Raw genomic sequence first — 23014 nt, 5'->3', positions numbered from 1 at the left:
TCTCATATGAGTGTACCTACTCAAAAGGCTTCACTACGACCTGCTATAAAACAAGGGAACAGTAAATTGGAATTTTTGATGTTGGTTAACTTTTGATTGGGTTATGTATACGAAGGACAAATGCTTCGTGTCGAGGCTAGAATGGAAATCATAAACTAAAAGGCCTCCTAATATTCAATTTGCCTAAGAAGAATGGCTTAATATATTCCATAACCCTAATAGTTATACCAAATTACCTAATCAATCTCCTTTTCTTTTCCTAGGTACAGTGGGTTACCAAAAGTCTGTGTGCACTGGGCCATTTTACACCAAAACTCAACATTTTCAACAAATGATTAAATATTCAAAATAAATAGTAAAAATAAATATAATTTTATTAACAAATAATATTTTGATTAAATAAACTATCAGTATTTTTTGTTTTTAAATAATATTAAAAATGAGTGTTTGGGGTAAGTTTAAAAAAGAAAAAAGAAAAGAGTTAAAAGGTTTATATACTTTTTTTTATTATTTTATATAACATAGTATATTTAACCTTTTATATTTATTAGTACCTTTAATATTTTTGCAAATATTATTACAAATAAAAGATATTTTAAAACTTTTTTGAAAGATAATACATAATGTAATAATTTACCTTAATATTACATAAAATAAAATATTTTTACAATTTTATTTTGAATTTTAATCGTTTGTTGAAAATGTTGAGTTTTGGTGTAAAATGGCCCAGTGCACAAAGACTTTTGGTAACCCACTGTACCTGTTACAGCCAGCAGACCCCAGGGTGTTATTGCTTTCCTCTTACGGCGAAGAAACTACCACCCAAGACCGAATGCCCGTGGACGGCGCGCGGAGTATGGGGAGGGTAGTAATGTCACCTCGGCCATCCCGGGTCTACCGAGAGTGATTTGGGAGAAATGTAGACGAGGGCTTAAATATCTGGCGGTCTCCCCGCTACTCTTGAATTTTGAAGTCCCTGCAAGGTATCCTAGACTGGTAACACCTCCCGTCTTGGTATCCGGCGTTTGCCCCCGTCCGGTTCGGATTGTAATGGGCCGTTAGCTTCAAGCCCTGGGATCCTGCATGCCATTCAGGATTGGCATGGCCGTAATTGGAAGCCCGTTCTCCTGCCCAGGCGTATGGATGATAACACGCAAAGCAATACTAATGGTACAAGACTCCAGGAAGACAGAACCGGTATGAGCACTCGAAGTAGGAAGTTGGGTCTTTATCTACCTCGGCCCCGAAAAGATATCTAAAGACGATACCTAAAGCTAGTAACTGGGTCACCGGTTGTTGTCGTTATTGGTATATTCCTGTAAACGCTGGTAATTGGCCATAGATCATCGGTCCTGTGTCTCTGCAAGAGTCAGATTTATATAGCAACAATACCGTATAAAAGACGGCTCCTACAGGTAGGATATGTCCATCTTCTTGGCTGAACCAAAGAAAAGACCAGACGGGTCCCTCAATTGGTTTCGTAGGCTATTTGTTAAGTTGACGAATATTTAACCTAAGTACCTAACAAATTGTAGGCCATGTAAATCAACCTACTAGGTTACCATGTAGGCTCATCGGGTTGATTCCGAACGCACGTGGAACGTCGAGCCATCCAATTACATGGGAACAACCATGAGCGTCTCGGCCCCCAACGTGGTTCCAAGGCGGTCTAGATGGGGGTTGACGTTAGGAGTATCCGAGCTTCCGTAGGTAGCACATACTACTATGTATGTAAGGATTAAACCACCAGAATAGCCATCCTTCAGATACACTGCTTGCCCTTCCTCTTAGTAGTAAGTCAAACTTTTTATTTCTGGAAAACCGAGTAGGTAACCAACCGACATCCTTTAGATTGGTACGACTAAATACAACGTTATGCAAGGTACGCAATGAAAAAAAGAGGAAAAAGGGGGAGCTCTCTCCTGGGATGAGAAGCTGACAGAGTGACGTGAGCAATATAGGCATACTATTATGAAGGATATGAACGGATGATACTGTAAAGAGCAAAGAAGCAGAAGCTAACGACTTTCCCTCTCTGCCTCTCAAGCCAACTTTTTAGGTAGCATCTGGGTGAGATTGTGAAACAATAATGCATGTAAGTGGTTGAATCCTTCGAGCACCTGGGTAAGTCGAGATGCCAAATATATAGTGAGCACGTTCGTCAATGCGGACGGGATTACGTATTGTAGGTACAGGAACAGGTATCTGTACGATTCACGATAGGCAAATAGCCCCCGACTTTTCGACCCAGTTTTTGGACATATGTAAATGGATACTCTCATATAAAAAGATGTGGCTGATGTAGCTACTAACATCAATGACTATATTATGGACATACATGAGGCTGAGTTTAGCCAAGCCTCTCTCTCCCCCTCTCTAGATGCTAAAACCCCAAGCTAAGAGCGGGGATGAGCTGGGACGAGAAGGAAATACTAGCTACTTGATGGCGGGGCTAGAGGGTTAGCGTTAGAAAACGTGGTCAGGTCAGGCACCAATTATGAAACATGAGAGGTACCTAATGCTTAATCCTTAACAATCAGTACTTATTTTTATAGCATTTATTCTATATAAATGCAAGTATCATTGTTGTTCAAGAAATATTATCAAGACTAATATGATCCCTGAAATATTGAATCGGCGGCGCAGTTTTGGAGAAAATATCTACATACCTTAGGTACCTAGATAGTACATGCGCATTGCGTGTAGCTCGCGATCCGAACCAACCAGATTGTACATAGAGGTATGTGTCTACCATGAAGTAGGTACACCTAACTTAGCGATAACGACATGGACGCATCTACTTGTGCATATCTATACCTGATCTTTTCCTCAGCTTCTTTTTCAAGCTCACGCGGCCGTCGCAAAAACAAAGGAATCGGAAACACCGCAACTAGAACGAGGGGTGCCTTTGATTTAGGCCGCATAAAGCAAGCAAAGGACCACGTAACCACGTACATACAGAAGACGTTTTGGAGGATCCTGCAAGAGAATATTGAACTACCCTTAGGTTAGGTTAGGTACCTCTCATCAAATTCTCATCAAATCTTATTAAACTTCAAACAACATCCATCCGAACTTGGCTTATCGAACTTTATCAAACTTGGAGCGCATAAAGCCCTATAGTAGCTCTTACAACGTTGCTTGCTATTAAACGACTTGAATCGAACTACTGCAATTCTGATATAATGCAAGCGGCGTGAACAACTCTTCGAGGCAATGTTTATCTGAACTCATACAATCAGATGTTAAAGCATCATCAAACTATTCATTCCTCCGTATGTTAGGTCACCAACAACTATATAACCTTATCATCGTATATATTATCATCATATACATAGATGTCACTATCGCCATTAGCGATTGCGTAAAATATTCGCCATCTATTCTTATTAGTTTCCCCCTTCATCTTCGTCTTCCCTTAGAAAGATTCACGTGGCCGGAAGAGTTGCCACAACGGCAATATCAAATACATATCTTACATACCCCTTCCCACCCCTTTAACGCGCGGGTATGCCTCTTCGAGTAGGCACTATCGACCAACCACAGGTAGCGAAGCGCTTACTCGCCTGACATTTCATATTTCACATTTTATGCGAACTTAAGAGTAATGAATTATGGGGAATCAGTGTAGCCACGTCGACTCTGCCTACAAGGTATTAGTTATATCATGTTCTGTAAGTATTTCGTAGGTCCCTCTTCTTTCTTTCTTTTTTTTTTTTTTCCTTTTTTATAAAAAAAAGATATTGGTTTGTGCTCATCAGTTAAGAAAAGAAGCCTGGGAATGTCAAGATAAAATAAATATTTTCCGAGAGTCTACAAACGATTGGGTAGCATTGCCACAATCTTCAAAAGTCTAGCATTTGCGAAGCGGCGTCGAAGGCAAGTCTACCTAACCTAAGGTACAATACTGTTTGGTAGTCTAGCACCTGTTCTGGCAGTGTAAGTGAATTGCCCCACCCGTCGCATTGTCCACCAATGTCATTATCGTATTGTTGCATCGTCTCATTTCTCCTACCCACCTTGCTTACGGCCTACCGCCTACAGGTTCCCCTCCTTCCTCAAATCTAGGACTCCTTCCTCGACTCCTTTGCAGGTAGTTAAGAGAAATTCGACTCAGCCTTATTATGTCCTGAATTTTCTTCAACCCCCAAAAGAAAGGTACCTTAACCGCTAACTGCAACCCACATATACCTACCTGCCAGCCCAACCTAGCGCTTGCTTGTCAGCTCTCATCAGCCACAGTGGAATTACGAACAGGAAAAAAAAAAAAAGAAACAAAGAAAGAAAAGAAGAGAAACAAACAAGGAACAGGGCCGCATCACTCAAGTTTTTATTTAATTGATCTGATTAATCTAGTTGATCCTCCGCGTTAATAGTGTTCCCACCGGCTACTATTTTTCTACTATTTTCTTACCCAGTGGCCCCATTCAGGCCTATCCCTATCCCGCCTTGCCCGCCTCTCTTTATTAATCTAAGTCCTAGGTTTAAGGAGCTGCGCACAACCACATACCTAGGTATACACATCATCCTAGCTTAATCCAGGTTAAACCAAAAGGGACAGAACGGGGAACAAGGGAACAAGGGATTATTTTACTATTACGGTTCCAGGTTGGACAAGCACGGCGAAGCAACGTAAGGCAGAGAGAACGAAGTAGGAGCAACCTAGTATCAGCATCAGCACCAGCACCAGAGCAAGCAAGCAAGCAAGCAGAAGCAGCAACCGGCAAGCAAGCAACAGCGGCAGTGGCAGTAACAGCCCCTCTTCTAAACGCCGCATTCCCTACATCTCTACCTAAGGTAGTACTATCGTATGGAAACGACCCCCGACGCACTTTCTCTTGCTGTCAGCATCTTCGTCTTGGCTCAGCTCAGCCCGCCTTATCACAACCTAGCCTAGAAGCCCAGTGTGTGATCCCACATCAATCGGATCACACCTTCGACAAAGTCCTTCCCACCCTTCTTTGATCTACCCTCTTTTTTTTTCTCTTTCCCTTCCTTCTTTTTTTTTCTTTTCTTCTTCTCTTCCTTTCGTTTTTCTAATTCCTTATGAATTCATTGAACAACTTGAATTCTCGTTTTAGAGGCCTAGGATTAGGTAAACGGAAATCCGCCGCCAGTATCCCCTCAACCACACCTGAACCACAAAGGCCTGCGACCTCGACCCCGACCTCAACCCCTCCACCGCAAATAACGCAGCAGTTCCCACAGGCACAGGCCCAACCCCATCCTTATCCTGGTCCCGCCGCCCCCTCTATAATAGCTTCGTCCTCCCAGACGAGCCTCCCGATAATGAACCATCCCGGCGCTGGACCACGTCCACCTAGCTACACTGCAAATTTCCAACCTCAAGCACCTGTTGGCCGCACAAGCCCTTTAACAACGGGACCAGCTCGTACACCGCCGTCGCAAATGGTTGGCGGCCCCCCTCCTATTAACACCGGTGCTCCTGTCGCCGGATATCCCCCCCAAATGCATGTTCCTGGCTCGCAACCTCCTCCGGGAGTTGCTGGTGGTCCTCCTGGATACGCTGGCTACCCGCCACCTGCTCCCGCTCCTCAACCGACCAACGCTATGCAGTCCTACGGCAGGCCAGCTGCTGAAGTTGAAGGGAACAGCCGAAGCAAGGCACAATTAATTGTCGGAATTGATTTCGTATGTTCACCCTGCTGATTCCTTTGGGGCTTCTCTTGCTCGTTTGCGTCGATGCTATTAAACTAATCATGTGAGGATGTAGGGTACAACGTTCTCTGGTGTTGCGTTTGCGTTTGCGACAAACAACGAGGCGAAGGAGGATATTATTACAGAATGGCCTGGTGCCGGATCATACACAAAGCAGAAGGTAAGGCGTGCAAGTGAATGAGCAACCATATGATCAAAGCTTGCTAACTGAGGCAAGATACCCACTGTTCTATACTACGATCAGTATCAAAAGGTTGTTGGATGGGGCCCAGATATCGCCGATGCCTTAGCGCCTACAGGATACCCGAAGCCTGGCGTTCAAAAGGTCGAGTGGTTCAAGCTCCAGCTTATGCTATCGGGTAACACTTACATTGATCCCATTAACCTTCCGCCACTACCTCCTGGAAAATCGGAAATCGATGTAGCTGCAGACTACCTGTTTAAGCTACGGCAAGCCATGCGCACGGCACTGCAGAAGACGTTGGGTGAGGTGTTCAACCGAGAGGAACGGAACATTCGCTACTATCTGACTGTGCCGGCTATTTGGAATGACGCTGGCAAGGCTGCCACACGAGCTGCCGCCATCCAGGCCGGTTTCCTGAGAGACGAGAACGACAACAGGTTGACACTCGTTAGCGAGCCCGAGGCCGCCTCGCTTTTCTGTGCTAAGACTGGTTTGCTTAATTTGAAGGTCCACGATGCTATTTTAATTGTCGACTGCGGTGGTGGTACTGTCGATTTGATTGCTTATGAAGTCGAGGATGAGAATCCATTCACAGTCGCGGAATGCACGGCGGGTTCTGGTGACTCTTGTGGTTCGACTGCCCTTAACAGAAATTTTAGCAACATCCTACGAACAAAGATCAGGAAGATGAAGCTTCCGGACGGGTCCAAGACGGCCGGCCGTGTGTACGCCAAATGTATCATGGACTTTGAAAATAGGATCAAGGCAGATTTCAGGAATAACGGCCAGAAGTGGGCGGTTGATGTTGGTATTGAGGCTGAATTCCCCGAGGCCGGCATCGAAGAAGGTTACATGACTTTTACCAACGAGGAAATCCTGCAGTGCTTCGAACCCGTCGTAAACCGGATTTTGGAACTCGTACGAAACCAGATCATTGCCATCCAAGCTCAAAATAGGACACTGCAGAACATTTTGGTCGTTGGTGGATTTGGTGCTTCCGAATACCTCTTCCAGCAGATTAAGCTCCACGTCCCCCCTCAGTTCCAATCTAAGGTTGTACGACCTATGGATTCCGTCGCGGCCATTGTTAAGGGAGCTGTCACCGCAGGTATTACCGAGCGAGTCATTACGCACCGTGTAGCTCGTCGTCATTACCTTATGGCAACTCTACAACCCTTCAAGGAGGGCTACCATCCTGAGGCCTATCGTGTGCCCTCCCTGGACGGCAAGGACAGATGCAAGTTCACTCGACAGATTTTTGTGCAAAAGGGCCAAAAAGTCAAGATTGGCGAACCGGTCAAGGTATCATTTTTCCGTCAAGTGGCGCCGGGTGCTACTCTAATGTACGAAGATATCCTGTACGCTTGTGACGATGATGTCTGTCCCGAGTACACTAAGGATCCTCGTAAGTTATCTACTTTTTTTTTTTTCGCGATCCGTTGTAATTGCGACTCACATTTTTATAGGTATAAAGGAGGTTGTTACTCTCACATCCGATCTGTCGCGCAAGAATCTCGAGAAAGACTTCGAGCGTATGGATACGCCACAGGGCACATTCTACCGAGTTTATTTCGACATCTATCTTACGCTCGACGGCTCCGAATTCAGCGCTGAACTAGTCTGCCAAGGAGAGGTTATGGGCCGCTGCAGATCTAGGTTCAGGTAGAAGAGCGGAGAGGGGTGGATGAGGCAGACTTTGCGGTTGAGGACCATTTTATTTATTAACGTCTTTGCCTACTGCGTTGCTTTTTAATGGCTTTCACATGATACCTCATAAAGAAAAGAGCAACAACGTACTTGGACTAATAGGTGATCTAGCGATATGGAAAGGAGGGAAAGATCTCTTCTCTTTACGAGCTACCATCACATAGGAAAAATTCTTGTTCTAGAAATTTGAACCAGCGACGCGCGGGTGGTTATTTGAATAGTTGATGACGATACGCAGATGGATGGTTGCACGAGCAAGAGATCTTCCTATGCTTCTGATTACCGTATGCAGATAATATAAAAGTCAAACACAAACACCGCGGCTACGTTGAATTCTACCTATTCTAGTGCGAAGTATCAAGTATTGACACGGTTGCAATGCTATCCGAATGTTCTCGTGATATGTAGGCTAACTTTTCTCCATTCGCAAAGGAGGTAGCTAAGGTTACATGAAGCAGTGACTGAATATAAAAAAGTACTTCGAAGTACTAAATCATGGGGAGGGAGGTAGGACAAGGAGAGAGGGAGGGGGGGTTGGGGGGAGATACCCCTGAAAGATGGCACAAATCTTGGTCAATCAGCTGCAACTGCGTCATCGCTTGTTCCTTCAACGTCAACGCGCCAAGCAAAATTCGATGGCAACTCCATTGGACCTTTTATATTTCTTTTTTACCTCTCATCTTCTGAAATAAAAGACTTGTTGTTTAGCATGGTTTCATTCTATATCACTAGGACCTCCCTGAAGGCGTCTCTCCATTTCATACCTACCTACTTTCGTTTGCATCCATTCTAGGATAATTCATCATTATCAATTCCTGCGTGCTTCTCATCTTCCGATATACCTATTTCTGGCCTCCGCGGACCCTACTCTTGTTTATCATCTAGCATTTTGGCTATCAAGTCTTGATATAAGGATAGGGATATTCGCAGAGCCTGCCCGATCGACCACGCCGATCCGCCACCTTGTTTGCTATCATTTATCATCTGTTCCCAGTCTGACGTCGTGCGCCACTGGCTGCAGAATCCAAGGTCCTGTATCAGAAAGAGTCAGGACAAGATTGTTATCATTCAAACCCGACTCCAAGGGACTCTATCAGTCCTTATGCTCACCGTGTTGTGTGTGATTAGCTAGCGAAAAAGAAGGCTTCCAGTTTCCTTGGCCGACTTAATCGGATAATGAACTACCTAGATACTTTGCTACTATACCACCAGCGTACACTCTTGGCTGTCTACCCCATATAGAAGGATAATTACAGTTATTTAGCCACAGATGACAGGCTGTGAGGAAACCCAGCAGTTCAATACAATGTTTAGGCGGTCCCGAAAGCACGAACGCCGACGAAGGTATATAAGGGCGAGGCTGTTGCTTACCACTACTCTCGTTCTAGCATCACAGCCTCCACTAGCAAGAGCAGTTGTGTATCCAAGCAACCATAAGTTATACGCCTTCGACTATTTGGGCCCGAACAGGCAATTCCAAGGCACAAGCCGTCCTTTAACCAAACATGAAAATGCAATCCCCTTGATCATTACCAACAACTGTGGAGAAACAATATGGCCCGGAATTGGAACTCAGCATGGTGACCCGCCTGATTCTCACGGATTCGAACTCGGACCCGGCGAGTCGAGAAACCAAACAGTCGGTCCAACATGGCAGGGTAGGGTATGGGGCCGTACAAATTGTACCACTAGTGGTGACACGGCGACGTGTAAGACTGGTGATTGCTTTGGCAAACTAGACTGCGAGTACGGGGTAAGTTAAAGCCAATATAAATAACTACCTAGGTACAATATGGCCCACTGACCGTAGCATAGGGTGCTGTTCCTGTTACTCTTGCCGAGTTTAATCTTGCTGGTGGCGCGACTGGCAGACAGACGTTTTACGACATTTCACTTGTCGATGGTTATAATCTGCCACTAGCAATAGTCTACCATCCGGCAGGCAACACCACATATATTCCGCCAAATCTAGTCAGTCCTTCGTGCATTGGAACATCCGGATATCTCGCCGCTCACAGTCAGACTGGGCTCGCTTACACCAACTCAACCTATCCTATGCCATACGAGGATATACAATCCAACGCGGATTTAAGCAATTGGTGCCCTTGGGATCTCCAAGCCTTTCTTCCAGAGAAGCCCGGGGATGGTGTATATCCATATCCAGACGACACGCTACATCGGCCCGTTTTCGACCCGTGCAAGAGTGCCTGCGCCGCTAATAATGATCCCGAGGATTGCTGCACCGGCGAATATGACGACCCGTGGATCTGCGAGCCTAGCCAGTATTCGTATAATGCTAAGGCTATGTGCCCTGACGCATATAGTTACGCGTTTGACGATCAGACCTCCACGTTTATCATCCCCAGCGGAGGTGGATGGGAAATCGTGTTCTGTCCAGCAGGGCGAAGCACCACCATTTTGGCAACATTTACAGACGAACTGCACAGGATTGCCCAAAGTGGGCAAGTGACTCAGGATATCCTGCTCAAAGCTATGAACAAGAGCTATATCGAATCGAAACACAGCACAGCAGCCGGGCTCCGGGTGGTGCCCACGTCTGGGTTAGCCTTGACTATCGCACTGGTGGTTAGTAACGTACTAGCTTTACTATGAAAAGGGGCTTGTAAATGAAGAATCACTATGCGTACCTCCGACCTAAGGTAAAGAAAGAGAGGTATATTAGTACATAAAGCGCGGATGGCTTCAAAAATCGATTAGGCTGTCAAAATGCATTGGAAAGTCTAGACAAGAGAAGAGCTTTATTTTCAATAGGGTCCTAAAACTCGAGTATCCGAATAACCTCATCGAACATGTTCCTAGGTTAAATAGTTGTTGTTGGTACCCCCTTATGTTAATTAGTAAATGAAAACTAATTTTCGTTTGATTATGTTGTGTTGGAGTGTGGTAAGAAAGATTATTAAGATAGGAAATTCTTGCTTAACGAATTGGGAAAACTAAAAGTGGAGTAGAAGTAGGTAAGTAAATATATTGGTACTTAATTTTAGATGGAAAATGATTTAACCAATTAGGTACTTACCTACTTAAGGAAGATGAAAATGGAAAGATATATTGGTATTTACCTTATATAATGGCTACCGCATTTTTTAAGAAATAGTCAACTTTAGGGCACGGACTATATATGATTTAAACCATATATGGTGGTGGTTTACTAATTTCTCTTAGCAAAAGTTTGCGAGGCTCGAAAAGATGAGAAAGTATAATAAAACCGAGGGCCCCCCCGTGTAGGGGACCACAAGAGCCCGACTTTAGGAGTATGTCATACCGCATTTTCTACCATAACAAAGGATCTCCCGCATTTGGGAATACAACGCCAGATCTGCCCCTTGCGCATTATTACCAAATACAACTTTCCGCAACCTATTGACCCAAGGGATCAAAGGCGCATAGTAAGGGGTAAAGTATTGAGTGAATGTATCCTTAAAAAACTCCTCTCTCAACACGGTACCTACTTTCAATGTCTCTAATTCATCCATGTCCACATAATTCCACTTGTCAAACTTGGGAACCACCTTATGCTTCCCCGGCCCGTCGTAATGTATGCATATCCAGAATAACACCCAGAAAAAGGACTCGAGATCGTGCACAAAGGAGTGCTGCTCGCCTCGAAGCGTCCCGATAGCCATGAAAGCCCTCGTACCCGTTTTGCCCTTCGCTCCCGAGGCGCCTTCTCGTTGCTCTTTAATAGCAAGGTCCAGATCGATTAAAAAGGAGCGCCGAGAGGGGTTGTTAGCGTCCTCGTTAATCATGAGGTTGTTGATGGAGATATCTCGGTGGAGAATACCGGCTCCGTGTAACGATTCGTGCCCTATAATACAACCCTCTAGCGCCTCGAGGAGCGCTGCGCGGGAGCTTGCCTCATATATGGGTTTTCCATAGTCTTGAATAATCAGCCGCCGATGTATCCGATTCGGCAATGCAGTCCTGTCTATTTTGGTTGGAGATACCGAACAGGATCGCTTGCTCGGCGGCAGAGATGCGTCCGTCTGGCTAGCAGATCGCTTTTGACTGGGCGTAGTACTGCGGCCTTCCCGCGAGCCTACCGTGGCTGTGCTTACGCGTGAGATTGCCGAGCGTGGTGGGCGGTAATTATCTGCCGTGGTAATATCTAGCCCCTTCCGGACGTTGCTTTGTATGTCATCGTCGGTTCCGCGTACCTGAACGGTATAATGGTGATAATATCGTGCTATATTGATTACCTCTTTGTTAGTCGCCTCCCTAAGTAGCTCGCCTTCTTCTCCGCGCTCTGTATACTGCCACGAGTCCTTGATAACAAGCGGTATCTTTGGGTGTTATCTTCGCTATAAGCCTTTCAGCAAGTCGTTGCACGGCCGGCGATACAAGGTGTACGCCTCATTACTGCATCGATAACTAGGTGTTCCCGACGTCCGTTGCGGTCGATTTCGATATAGCGTTTACCATTTGATGTAATGATAGTAGGGTCAAACCCGAGCTGCTCTTCGCTCATCCAAAAAAAGCCGAGCATAGTTGATACAAAGCGGAGTCCATTTTCGTTTATATTAAACCGGTCGGACGCGATCCCTCCCAAGCGATCAAATACCCATATTCTCATAAAAGATCCACAAAGAGTAAAAGCAATAACAAACCGACGGGTATCTTGGGCAAAAAGCACTTCTCTTACATATCTCCCAATATCAAGCCATGTTTTTGAGGCGGTATCGGCTGATGGGTTACTTTTTAGCTCTCCAGGTATAAGCATCTGTGACCAATGACACTTCCCGCGACGTATGACCTCGCTGCTACTTACAAAGCCAACATCTATCTTTCGCTCTGCTGTAGAACCTTGGATCGGCTGATTAGGCTGTACCAATAGTCTTCGGCGTATTAGAGTAGGGCTGTATTCTTCTGCAAGTGTTGCTAGCCTGTCGCTTATTGTAGTAAACCAGCTTAGGACGCCGTCCTGGTTCGCATCCTGCGGCCACCCGCTCCACCCACCCTGGCCAAACAATGGATTGCTGCCTTCTTTACACTTATCGAAAACCGCTTGAGATGCTGTCGTAAGGCCGGTCACACCTCCAAAGTATTTATCGTGAAAGTGGCGGAGCCCGACATATAGAGTACCGAGCTCCTCTTTTAGCACGTCGTCTACATATTTTCGGTGTTCGGAGGAGTTGACAAAACTGCCCGTATTGCGAGGCCATGGGGTCTGTTGGAGAGAAGAGGCTATCGGTCGGGGAGGCGGGGTAGATTCGGTGACAGCGTGATATACACGGGTCCAAATCTCCTCGTCAGGCTTCTTGGCGATAACTGCTGCGAAAAGAGGTTTGACAAGATCGTAGTCGAAGTCATCGGAGCCGACCGCTGTATAAAGCCTTAAGAGTTCGCTGAACAAGGGTTTTCCGCTGCCAGAACGGAGCAGACGAGCAGCCGGTAGGGTCTGCAGTGCCGAAAGAAGCTTGAAGGCGAGGTTTTGAAGATCTGCACACAAAAGTCAGAGAAGCGCTGTAACGAAGCTGGCTTACCATACCTTCTTGGTCAAGCTGACCTAGCGCGTCCGGTGAGCACGCGAGGCCTTTCTCTCTACATGTTGAGTCAAACGAAAGGCGGAAGGAATTAAGATTTGTATCAATAGGATTATTACTGATAATCTCTGACCGGTTTTGGTCTGTCATAATGGATGAAGATGGGGATTTTGGCGCCTCTAGTTCGAGAGAAAAGGGATATGTACGTAGTGTAATCGATAAGAATCCACTTAGTCCAAGTGCTAAGGTATTGCTTAACTTGTCCCCACTGTAATTTAGCTTAGGTATATGTAAGTAAGTTCCAATGACCCGTCGCAAATCCTTGTTATTAACCCTCTTTAGGTAGTGGGGGTCATTTTAATCTTGCATATGCTTCAATCTAAGCACAAACCCCGTTTAGATCCGAATGCAATCTTGATCCAACTTTCCCCCCGACGAATAACGAACCTACGACGACAAGCTTTCTCTCTCTTTCTCTCGTTCGCGTGTCGTCGGGAACCCGACGAACGCTTTTCGCCTAAATCTTTACCATTCGAGACAGAGAGTTGTCTTCAGGATGTGTAGGAAATGCATCTTATCGAAAGCACTCGAGCCGTCACGCGCTGGATTACCCGTATAATTCCTGTCTTCCTCGTCGCAGCCGTCAGCTATGCTACTTATGCTGTGGTCGGTCGGGTCTGTTGTGAGTACCTACCTAACCTACCTAACCTAACCTAGGTAGGTAGAATCGTAGATGATATCATGCAAGAAACCACTATCAAACCCGAACCCGATTAGAATATTTACTGACTCGAGGTTATTGATATCCAGCCAGCTACCTTATCGGCAAACGAGGCGAGGTCGGGACAGCTATTGTCATCCTAATACTTTACTTCATTCTCCTCTTATTGATGGTCGGCACATACTTCAGGACTATACTGACCGTTTTAATCGATCCGGGAGTCGTACCGTATGGGCCGGGCGCAGTAGAACGAAAGAAGGCTGCTAGAGACAGGCGAAGAAGAAGGCGCCAGGAACCCGATCTCGAGAGCTTACCTTACTATGCCGGCCCCGATATGAACCCAGATAGTCCGGGCTTAGAGGAATTTTATACAAAGGATGTTTTCGTGTGCGAGAATGATGGTCGCCCGAAGTGGTGCTCGGAATGTTCCACTTGGAAAGCAGATCGAGTTCATCATAGCAGCGAAATTGATCGCTGTGTTTACCGCATGGACCATTACTGCCCCTGGGTTGGCGGCATGATAGGAGAGAACTGTGAGCTTTATAATATGTGTCCTCCCCATCAAAGGTACTCCATGTTTGCTGATAACCCGTAGCCTTCAAGTTTTTTGTCCAGTTTACTACGTATACTGCTTGCTACTGCGGTCTCGTTCTAGGTGCCACAGCTTCAAGTCTTCGCAAAGAAATCAGTGAAGGATCTCCATTGGACCCCCACTTCATACCTACCATAGTACTGGCTGCTTTCTTTGGTCTTTTTACTTTTCTAATGTCCGTAACGTCGTTGCGCTACATCTTTTACAACATGACAAATGTTGATATGATCGGTTACCAGTCCAAGGTCTACCAATTAGCCGTCCGCGTGCCCCGTGGTACCATGCCCACGGATAGGTTTACTATAGTCACGTATCCGCTTCCGAGAGGAGACGAGGACGCGAACGGCTGGTCGAACGGGGCCGCCCGGACAAGAGCCAATGAGAGCGGAAGCTCGCCTGTGCAGATTAGGCCGTCGGCCCGCGACGAATTGGCAACTCGCACTTTCGCCATCCTCAGGACGGAGCCGGGAGAAAATCCCTGGGACATTGGGATATGGGGCAATTGGAAAAGCGTTATGGGCACCAACATCATAGACTGGATTTTACCGTTTCGAAGATCGCCCTGCGCTAATCATGAGGGCCACGAGAGCTTCTACCCCCTGGGCCCTGTCCTGAGGGATATCCTAGTTAGGTACAACCTCGACGAGCTCGCGATGAAGGAGGACCTGGGACTGGAGATGAGGGAGATCGCAAGAGGGAACAGGGCTTAAAAAAACATGGGCGCATAACAGATACCCCCTTTTCTTTTTCTTTTTTTTCTTTGGGAATTGGAGTTGGAAGGTCTTCGGCGGGTTCAAGCTCATAGACTGCCTAACCTAACCTTACATAGGTACCTAAGGTAGGTACCTTGGTGGGCGAGTGGTCGAGCATTATTTTGATTGGGAATTGCTTACCAGGAGGTGCGCTTAATGATATTGTTAATCGAGACATCTGGGCACAGATTAGAATTAGGGAATGGGTGTGTCTATCTAGATAAAGAAAGCGATTTCGGCTCGTGTATTATAAACCGACAAGGCTGTCGATTGTTAATTGTTTAAATAAATATGTATCCGGTATAGTTACGGTGCACTGAGGTGGTGGTTGCGTGGAATACGTCTGGTGATTCCCCCCTTTTTTTCAGCTATCTCTTGTCACTACACTAACTTTCAGCTTGGCTGTCCCCTAAGCGGTTGATGCAAGGCTTTGCGTGAATTTGACCAACTAACTATCTCATAGTATCTGTGTATAGAATGAGCATTGCCATGTGAGTACTTGATTGACATCTCATTCTTAAATAGTCAAAGTCAAATAAACTTGAATTTAGGTTCATATTTCCGCAAAGTGAAGAATAAGGCTACCTACCTCTGGTGCCCGATAGACCCCTACGCCGCCTGAGGACGCAGGGTAAGGGTGAAGCAATCTACGAGGGTTAGAGTAATGAAACTATTTAAATTTCTTAGATTTTTAGGTCGAATCGCTCGCGTTGTGGTGGAAAGTGAAGTACCTCGAGGTCTTGTTTATTAATGAATGAGTGTAGCTCCTATCTTCTAATCCAACCGGACAGAACTTTGCTGATAGATTCCGGGAGGAATTTAATCATAATGAAATAACAAGTAAACAAAAAAAGACATAGATGAAGCCCATGGATCCAATGGTTTCATAAACGAGTGACTGTCTCCCACCGAGTCCTATCTTCCCCATGGGCTATCCAATGGCCCTCAACCCATCTTGACCATATCGAATAAGATATATTGCTGCTCACGTCTCCACACAGTTGTCACATTTGTTATGGCCGCACTCTTTGCATGACATGCTTTCACCGTCGGCATTGTACAGGAAGTGGCCTGTCTCTTTACATCCGCAACACTCAAATTCCTCGTTCGTCTCGAGAAGCTCATCGTCAGGGCGTGTGGATCCCGGACCGTCCGACTCTGGACTCAATTCGCGGTCACCCCTACAAGTCTCATTAGTCAAGATTCTAAAAGCGTCTGATATCGTCTCACATTGTAGGAGTAGCGTAGACACTATGTTGTTGCGATTCAAATATGCTAGAGACCAGTATGGCTCGTCGAGGCTAATGGTGTGTTGAGTGTTCGAGCACGCTCTGATTCTGTATCCTATCTCAACTTCATGAAGCCCGGGATTCGACGCTCCTTATAGAGGCGAGCCATCGCCGCGATGGCTCCAAGCTACACGAGCCTCAAACCGAGGCCATACCGAAGTCTTTCGTAAGTCGATAAACTCGAACATTGGCACACTTCCAAAAGCCCGCAGAGCCTCAACATACACGTATAGTATTTCCTAGGAATTCTACCTAGCAGTTGTATCGAGAGACGAAAAGCCGCCTCGGTGACGACTGAGGCGATGATAGGATCGCTGTAACACCTGACATACTGAGCAAAGGCGCCGAAAATGCAATGAAGGCGGTGATACGGCCAAGTATTACTAGAGCGAGAAGATGTCACCGCCATAGTTTATCGTAGGGAGAGGCCGATGAACGGAGGATGAGGACCGGCAAGTAGAATAAAGGAGATATTATCCAAGACAGAAAGAGCCCAGAGCACCAAGTCCAGTCGATAACCAATAAGGACATCGTTGAGTATAGCTTTGGCCAAGTTTCAAGGCGAAGGAATCGAGCAGACGGGCTGAAAAACGCAGGCGAGGCCGAAGAGGCACATTCGACTGCATATCGTCGTCCTATCAAGGTTTGAGCCAACGTCAAAAGCACGCTCCATTGGTGGGTACCGGTAGCTTGGTTCATGATATCACCGCACCGCAATGATCTAAGCCTGTGCTGGATCGAAAGGGCAAGTATCACACGGGTTCTTCATCTCCATGCAAGCTCTGATCCTCGGGACCACGAGGCGGCCTTAGGCAAGTGTCACTTTCACTTTCGCTTTCCTCTTTTCTTTTTTTTCTTCAAGGAACTCACCGCCGTAAAACGACATTAGATTAGGTTAGGTATGTTCTATAGAAGCGTGGAACCGTCACACCGCGAGCGGAGCCGCATGCGCCAAAGATCTCGTGAGCAGGAGACCTGCCGCCCTGGCTCGGGTTGGTTGTGCTTCCCGATCACGGATGCTGCAATGGGGGAATTTTTCCCTCGTAGTCCCTTGCAGATCACCCAAGAAAGGGCTTGTCCCGGGCGTAAATGCCATGTGGTGAAAGATGCATTGTACCTGCGCCCCCCCTATTACTTACTGCCACGGCTACCTTCATCGTGGCCCGGGAGATCTAATCACATCCTCCTAACTTTTCTCTCAAAGTATACACGATGGAGGTTATGAGGACAATGTAACTAAGGTCCTTTTTAGGGTTTAACAGCCACTGGACTGTACTTGGGAAACGGCACAAATAATACGTCTGGGTTTTTCCCCCAAGCCCCCCAAGGACATACACAAATGCCACCCCAGACCGGCTTATAGGTAGGATCTAGTAATACCGAGGGAATCCAAACCTTATTGGGGATATTCTAATGAGGACGAGGATCCATTCTGTCTATCGATATGGAAGAAATCTACCTCCTAGCTAATTTCTCAGTAATATCACCTACTTCTTTGGCCTGGTAAATTAGTTTTCATCTCGCCCCCAAAAACCCCCCTGGCGTAACTTGGATTTCTGCACTTGCACTTGAAGAAAGGGCACGTAACACGAAATCAAGCCCTACGTGGTAAGATTTATATACATCTGTCTGTAAAAAAAAGCTTATTAAACCGCAATGGCACTGCAAGGGGGCAGATCCCATCCCCCCTCTCCCCCCCTACTATCTTAGGTACCTAAACCACCTAGATGAAGGATCTCCGGCTTCGACTCGGGGCCACTCTAAGAAGCAACCCGGGGGCAGGTAGATTACCTACCTACCTAAGGCAGTCAGCGCCTGGCGCATCGGCAAATGTGCGGGAAAATGTATGTGTTGCATGATGATGATGATGAGGTCGTGTAATCTTACCTGCCTACGCGTTATACTTTTGCGGGTGACCGTAGCGTAAGTGGGAGGCACTGGCTGACTGACTTACTTACTTACTTGTCGTCGATGATGCCATTTCCTTCTCGGCAACTCGCCCGACGGGAGTTTATCAGGTAGGTAGACAAGAATGGGGGAATGGGGGAAGGGGGGGGGAGGTGAGGCCGAAGATGGGGGATGTTTCTACCCAACGTTTCGGTTCCCGGGGAGGCTTAAAACTAAGAAAGTGCTTAAATCTATATTTGGCATACGAAGTAGCGAGTCTTTCCATTATCTAGTTAGGTATCTGTACCTGTACCTAGAAGGATGACGACCGTCGTGGGCAGGATAGGATAATGAGGATATTGGCAACTACCAGTTTTCGCTCGTAACGTAGCTTGTAGTGATATTAAGGAAGTTCTCGAATAAAGTGATAATGGAAGTCCTACGTCGAGCAACCATCCAAATAAGAATTTTTTTTTCGTCTACTCACCTCGTGAAATTTGAGCCCCCTTAATGTAATCCTTGCTTAAATTCCATCTGCTACTACTGGAGGAAGCGCGCGCAGAAGCCATGTCGCATAACCCAAAAGAACATCTCCCATCATCAAAGCACCCCGGCTGGTGCTAGGTAACTAACTACCTTACCTAGTTCGCATTCCTTTCTCAGCAGCCACCACTGCAACGGAGACCGGTCGACCGTGGCCTGGTACTTTCATGACGTGACGGTGCTCAGAAGGATGTACGTAGCATGCTTGCGTACTTGCTGCGCATGCTTTTCTTGCTCGACTACGTTAAAACGTGGACAATTGCTTCTTTGAGTACTCGGTAGGCGAAAAGCTCGCAACTCAGCTCGGCTTAATACCGTAGGTACCGGATCGTCCGGACGAAGTCGAAGCTTCTTGACGATGTTGCAACCCAATTCTTACTTTGGGTTCGCAGAAAATCCAGACTGGCTGCTTGCCTTGCCTTGCCTTGCTTATTCTGCCAAAAGGCTTCGAGGGCCGCGAACCACGAACCACGAACTACCACCACCCGCGCTAGAGGCTCGCAGCTTAGTCATACCTATAGGAAATTCTAGAACGTCGGGACGGGTTATATCATTGGTGGTCTTTTTTTTTTTTTTTTTTTCTGAAAAAGACAAGATTTCTGCGCCCTTTCTGTCGTCATGTACAGCCGCAAGATAACGAACATGATGCTTTCGACAAGAGTTCGGTTCGCGATGGGAGGAGTTACATGGTCCTAGATATTATGGCCGGGACCGACTTCTCGGAAAGAGATACTCGAATCGGCAATCTTTTAAAACTGTCATATTGTACTGTAAAAGGGGCTATCTCATATATATTGATATATATAAGGTACCTAATATATCCAGTCTTTTGACCTGCAACAGGTTAAGAAAATGAATTCGATAGTGAGAAACCTTTCAATGCGTAAGACCAATTAAAACGTTTAATTCGATCAGAAGCGCAGCACCGCGATGTTGACGTTCGTGTTGGCGTCTAATTTTTTTATTCGCTCTCTTTTGTTGTGACGAGGAGAAAAGAAACACCGGGAGGGAAAGGGGGAAAGTCCTAATGAAAGAATCATGCATCGAAGTTGATAACGTCCAGTCAAGTTATTTCTCCACTTTTATTTTCCATATCGCTACTATGTACCTTAGGTTAGGTTAGGTACCTACCTAAGGTACCTAATGAATGTTATGTCATTTCCTAGCGGCGCGTTCTAAAATGGAAGTCTACGACGCGGATTTACGGACGCGTCTTTCCCTCCACGGCCAAATTATTTCCTTCCTTACCTAAGACGTAGTAGGTATTCATCAATTCCGGTCCCTAAAAATTCGGTCCCTAAAATTCTATCTCCTCCATCTCCGGGACCCGAATATTTTTTCTCTCACGAATTACCGGCACGGCTTATCTGTGTGATCCTTGTCCGACCATGAATTCTCGTGGCCGTCTTACTCCACCACTGTCCCGATCCCGATTTAAAGTCTGCCGGTAATTCGTCTATTAAGTGTGCCTAACCTCTATCGCCGTCTGCACTTCCGGTCATGTCTTCGCCCCGTTTCCACGTACCTTCGCCGGTCCACGGCACTGGTCGGCGAAAATCCCAATTTACTTATAGACAACTAAGCCTATTGGCATCTTATTCAACATCATCCCCCCTTCGTGTCATTGCCCACATCGATCTAGATGCTTTTTACGCTCAATGTGAGATGGTACGCCTCGGGATTCCCGAAGATCAACCCTTAGCCGTTCAACAGTGGTATTTATTACACCCCCACCCCTTTCTTATATCTGTCATTTCTCACTTACAAAACCATAGGCAAGGTCTGATTGCCGTCAACTATCCCGCACGCGAGTTTGGCATAGGTCGACACTGCACTGTGACTGATGCAAAGAAGCTCTGCCCAAAACTCATTGCCCAGCATGTTGCTACCTGGAAGGAAGGAGACGATAAGTGGTCGTATCATGACGACGCAGCCTCTCATATGGATACTCACAAGGTCTCCCTCGACTTTTACAGACTTCAGTCTCGTAAAATTCTTACACTAATCAAAGAGAGCCTACCATCCAATATGCAGAAGGTCGAAAAGGCGAGTATAGACGAAGTCTTTATCGACTTATCCGCCCACATCCATTCCATTCTGTTGCAGAGATTCCCGGAGCTTGCGAATCCTCCCCCATATGATGATCCCACGGAGAAGCTGCCGGTTCCACCTGTAACCGCCCTTGACTGGCAGGCCGATGCTCTTGTCGATCTCGAAGATGCAGAAGCCGAGGCGGACGATCCAGACTGGGACGATGTAGCTGTGCTCATTGGATCGGAGATCGTTCGAGATATACGCGCTCAGATTCGCCGAACCCTAGGGTACACATGCTCCGCGGGTATAGCTGCCAATAAAATGCTCAGTAAGTTGGGCTCTGGCTACAAGAAACCCAACCAGCAGACAGTCATACGGAATCGAGCCGTGCGGCATTTCCTATCCGATATGAAATTTTCTAAGATTAGAAACTTGGGGGGTAAACTTGGCGACCAGGTCACGTCGGCTTTCCATACGGAGGCCATCAAGGATCTCCTCTCTGTGCCGGTCGAGCAGATGAAGCTCAAGCTGGGCGATGACACAGGGGTCTGGCTCTACAATACGATCCGCGGCATCGACACGAGCGAGGTTAACTCGCGCACGCAGATCAAGTCCATGCTCTCCGCGAAATCCTTTCGGCCCAGCATTCACAATCAGGAACAAGCCGTCAAGTGGTTACGAATCTTTGCAGCCGACATATTCTCACGATTGGTTGAAGAGGGCGTTCTCGAGAAAAAGAGGCGACCGAAGACGATTAACCTACACCACCGCCAGGGGGGCCAGACCCGCTCCCGGCAGTGTAGCATTCCCCAGGGCAGGACCATCGATGAGACGACCCTATTCGAACTTGCCAAGAATCTGCTTAGTCAGATTATCCAAGAAGGGAGAATCTGGCCCTGCACGAACCTGAGCCTAAGTGTGGGAGGGTTTGAAGATAGGATCACAGGTAACAAAGGTATAAGTGCTTTCTTATTAAAGGGAGATGAAGCACGCGAATTAAAAGGAACCTCTCGGGAGGCTTCGGCAGAACCATCCGTGCATGAACGACCGGAGAAGAAACGACGGGTTGAAAATCCCGGTATCCAACGCTTCTTTCCCAAGAGGGAGGAGAGTTCCTGGGGTGGAGATGCTGATGGGAATCTCGACGAAGACGTAGTAAGTACGGATAAAATCCAAATTCGGACAAAAGAAGCTTCGCCGAACCCGTCGGAGTGTTCCCCCAATCCACTCACGGATTACATTAAGGTGTGTACGCGATGTGATGCAAGGCTTGAGGGTGACGATGCCCTACAGAGCCACCTCGATTGGCATCTCGCCAAAGACATCCAGGAAGAAGAACGTGGCAGGCACGCATTTGCTAATAAACACACCACGGTATCACGAGGCCAGAAGACTGCAGCTACATCGTCTTCGTCGTCTAAGAAGCTTACGAGAGGTAGTTCCTCTAGTACTAGTAAGCTCGAGCACGGGCAGCGGAAATTGACATTTGGGTGAATCGATACCTAGCATGCTACCTAACTCAACTTGAAGCGAACGCTACATACCTCCCCGGTCGACTCCCGCTCTGCCTATTCGTCCATATGAACTGCCCTTTCTCCCTCCGTCTACTATATACGGTGTCCAACGGGGGACCAACTTATCTACTACTAGTAGTATTGAGTACGCCGCCTCGGAGTAGGGGGAGGGTCCCACACTCTCATGCACTTCCCCTATCTTTCAAGTTAAGCGATATGATATGACGCCGACTGTGGAATTCCGTTGTGGGCACTGATGGCTTGTGCCAAAGTTCCATGTTCGAGGACAGCAGTAAATGCTCAGGCGCTCGGCACGGAACCGAGAAAATATCTTGATCCAACAGAAATGTCGGTCTAGATGACCCACTGTAGCGCCATGGTGGTGCGAACAAGCCTAGTGGGTTGCCCTCGGACTCGCACTGATAGCTTAACTATTCTAAAGTGACTCAACTTGAAAATGAATGCACAATTCGGGAGGCGAGGACGTCGCGTGAACGGATTCGGCGTGACAGTCCATCGGTCCCACGAGCGCTACGGCACGCTTACCACCGGTCGCCTCCCAGTAATCACATGCGATATTTAAAACAGTTCCTAGCACATACATACCTACC

At 46.8% G+C, this 23014-nt stretch overlaps 6 protein-coding genes across 6 annotated transcripts; 4 read left to right on the top strand and 2 right to left on the bottom strand.

Moving 5' to 3' along the window:
- The first annotated feature begins 4912 nt into the window (after positions 1 to 4912).
- On the top strand, positions 4913 to 7702 carry F4812DRAFT_84179 (actin-like ATPase domain-containing protein). The gene is made up of 4 exons (XM_047939495.1): positions 4913 to 5652; positions 5735 to 5839; positions 5897 to 7268; positions 7330 to 7702. The coding sequence occupies exons 1-4, from the start codon at positions 5047 to 5049 to the stop codon at positions 7527 to 7529; spliced, it is 2283 nt and encodes a 760-aa protein (XP_047788886.1). The 5' UTR covers positions 4913 to 5046; the 3' UTR covers positions 7530 to 7702.
- A 423-nt stretch (positions 7703 to 8125) lies between these two features.
- F4812DRAFT_434657 (Osmotin, thaumatin-like protein) lies at positions 8126 to 10552 on the top strand. Its single transcript, XM_047934722.1, has 3 exons — positions 8126 to 9323; positions 9386 to 10142; positions 10219 to 10552. The coding sequence occupies exons 1-3, from the start codon at positions 8841 to 8843 to the stop codon at positions 10227 to 10229; spliced, it is 1251 nt and encodes a 416-aa protein (XP_047788885.1). The 5' UTR covers positions 8126 to 8840; the 3' UTR covers positions 10230 to 10552.
- A 284-nt stretch (positions 10553 to 10836) lies between these two features.
- F4812DRAFT_460838 (uncharacterized protein) lies at positions 10837 to 13221 on the bottom strand (the record flags this gene model as incomplete). Its single annotated transcript, XM_047937761.1, has 3 exons — positions 10837 to 11871; positions 11949 to 13027; positions 13077 to 13221. The coding sequence occupies 3 exons, from the start codon at positions 13219 to 13221 to the stop codon at positions 10837 to 10839; spliced, it is 2259 nt and encodes a 752-aa protein (XP_047788884.1).
- Positions 13222 to 13416: 195 nt separating this feature from the next.
- Positions 13417 to 15439, top strand: F4812DRAFT_434650 (palmitoyltransferase PFA5). The gene is made up of 3 exons (XM_047934721.1): positions 13417 to 13753; positions 13882 to 14325; positions 14388 to 15439. Exons 1-3 carry the CDS (start codon positions 13639 to 13641, stop codon positions 15092 to 15094), a joined length of 1266 nt encoding a protein of 421 aa, XP_047788883.1. The 5' UTR covers positions 13417 to 13638; the 3' UTR covers positions 15095 to 15439.
- A 682-nt stretch (positions 15440 to 16121) lies between these two features.
- F4812DRAFT_460836 (uncharacterized protein) lies at positions 16122 to 16834 on the bottom strand (the record flags this gene model as incomplete). Its single annotated transcript, XM_047937760.1, has 2 exons — positions 16122 to 16317; positions 16758 to 16834. The coding sequence occupies 2 exons, from the start codon at positions 16832 to 16834 to the stop codon at positions 16122 to 16124; spliced, it is 273 nt and encodes a 90-aa protein (XP_047788882.1).
- A 3521-nt stretch (positions 16835 to 20355) lies between these two features.
- On the top strand, positions 20356 to 22383 carry F4812DRAFT_451945 (DNA/RNA polymerase; the record flags this gene model as incomplete). The annotated part of the gene is made up of 2 exons (XM_047936279.1): positions 20356 to 20570; positions 20631 to 22383. 2 exons carry the CDS (start codon positions 20356 to 20358, stop codon positions 22381 to 22383), a joined length of 1968 nt encoding a protein of 655 aa, XP_047788881.1.
- Positions 22384 to 23014: the final 631 nt, after the last annotated feature.

This window comes from Daldinia caldariorum, assembly GCF_022478825.1.
Source record: "Daldinia caldariorum strain CBS 122874 unplaced genomic scaffold F4812scaffold_12, whole genome shotgun sequence".
NCBI lineage: Eukaryota > Fungi > Ascomycota > Sordariomycetes > Xylariales > Hypoxylaceae > Daldinia > Daldinia caldariorum.
Note: the sequence above shows the minus strand (reverse complement) of the source record. Positions and strands in the feature narration are given on the sequence as shown.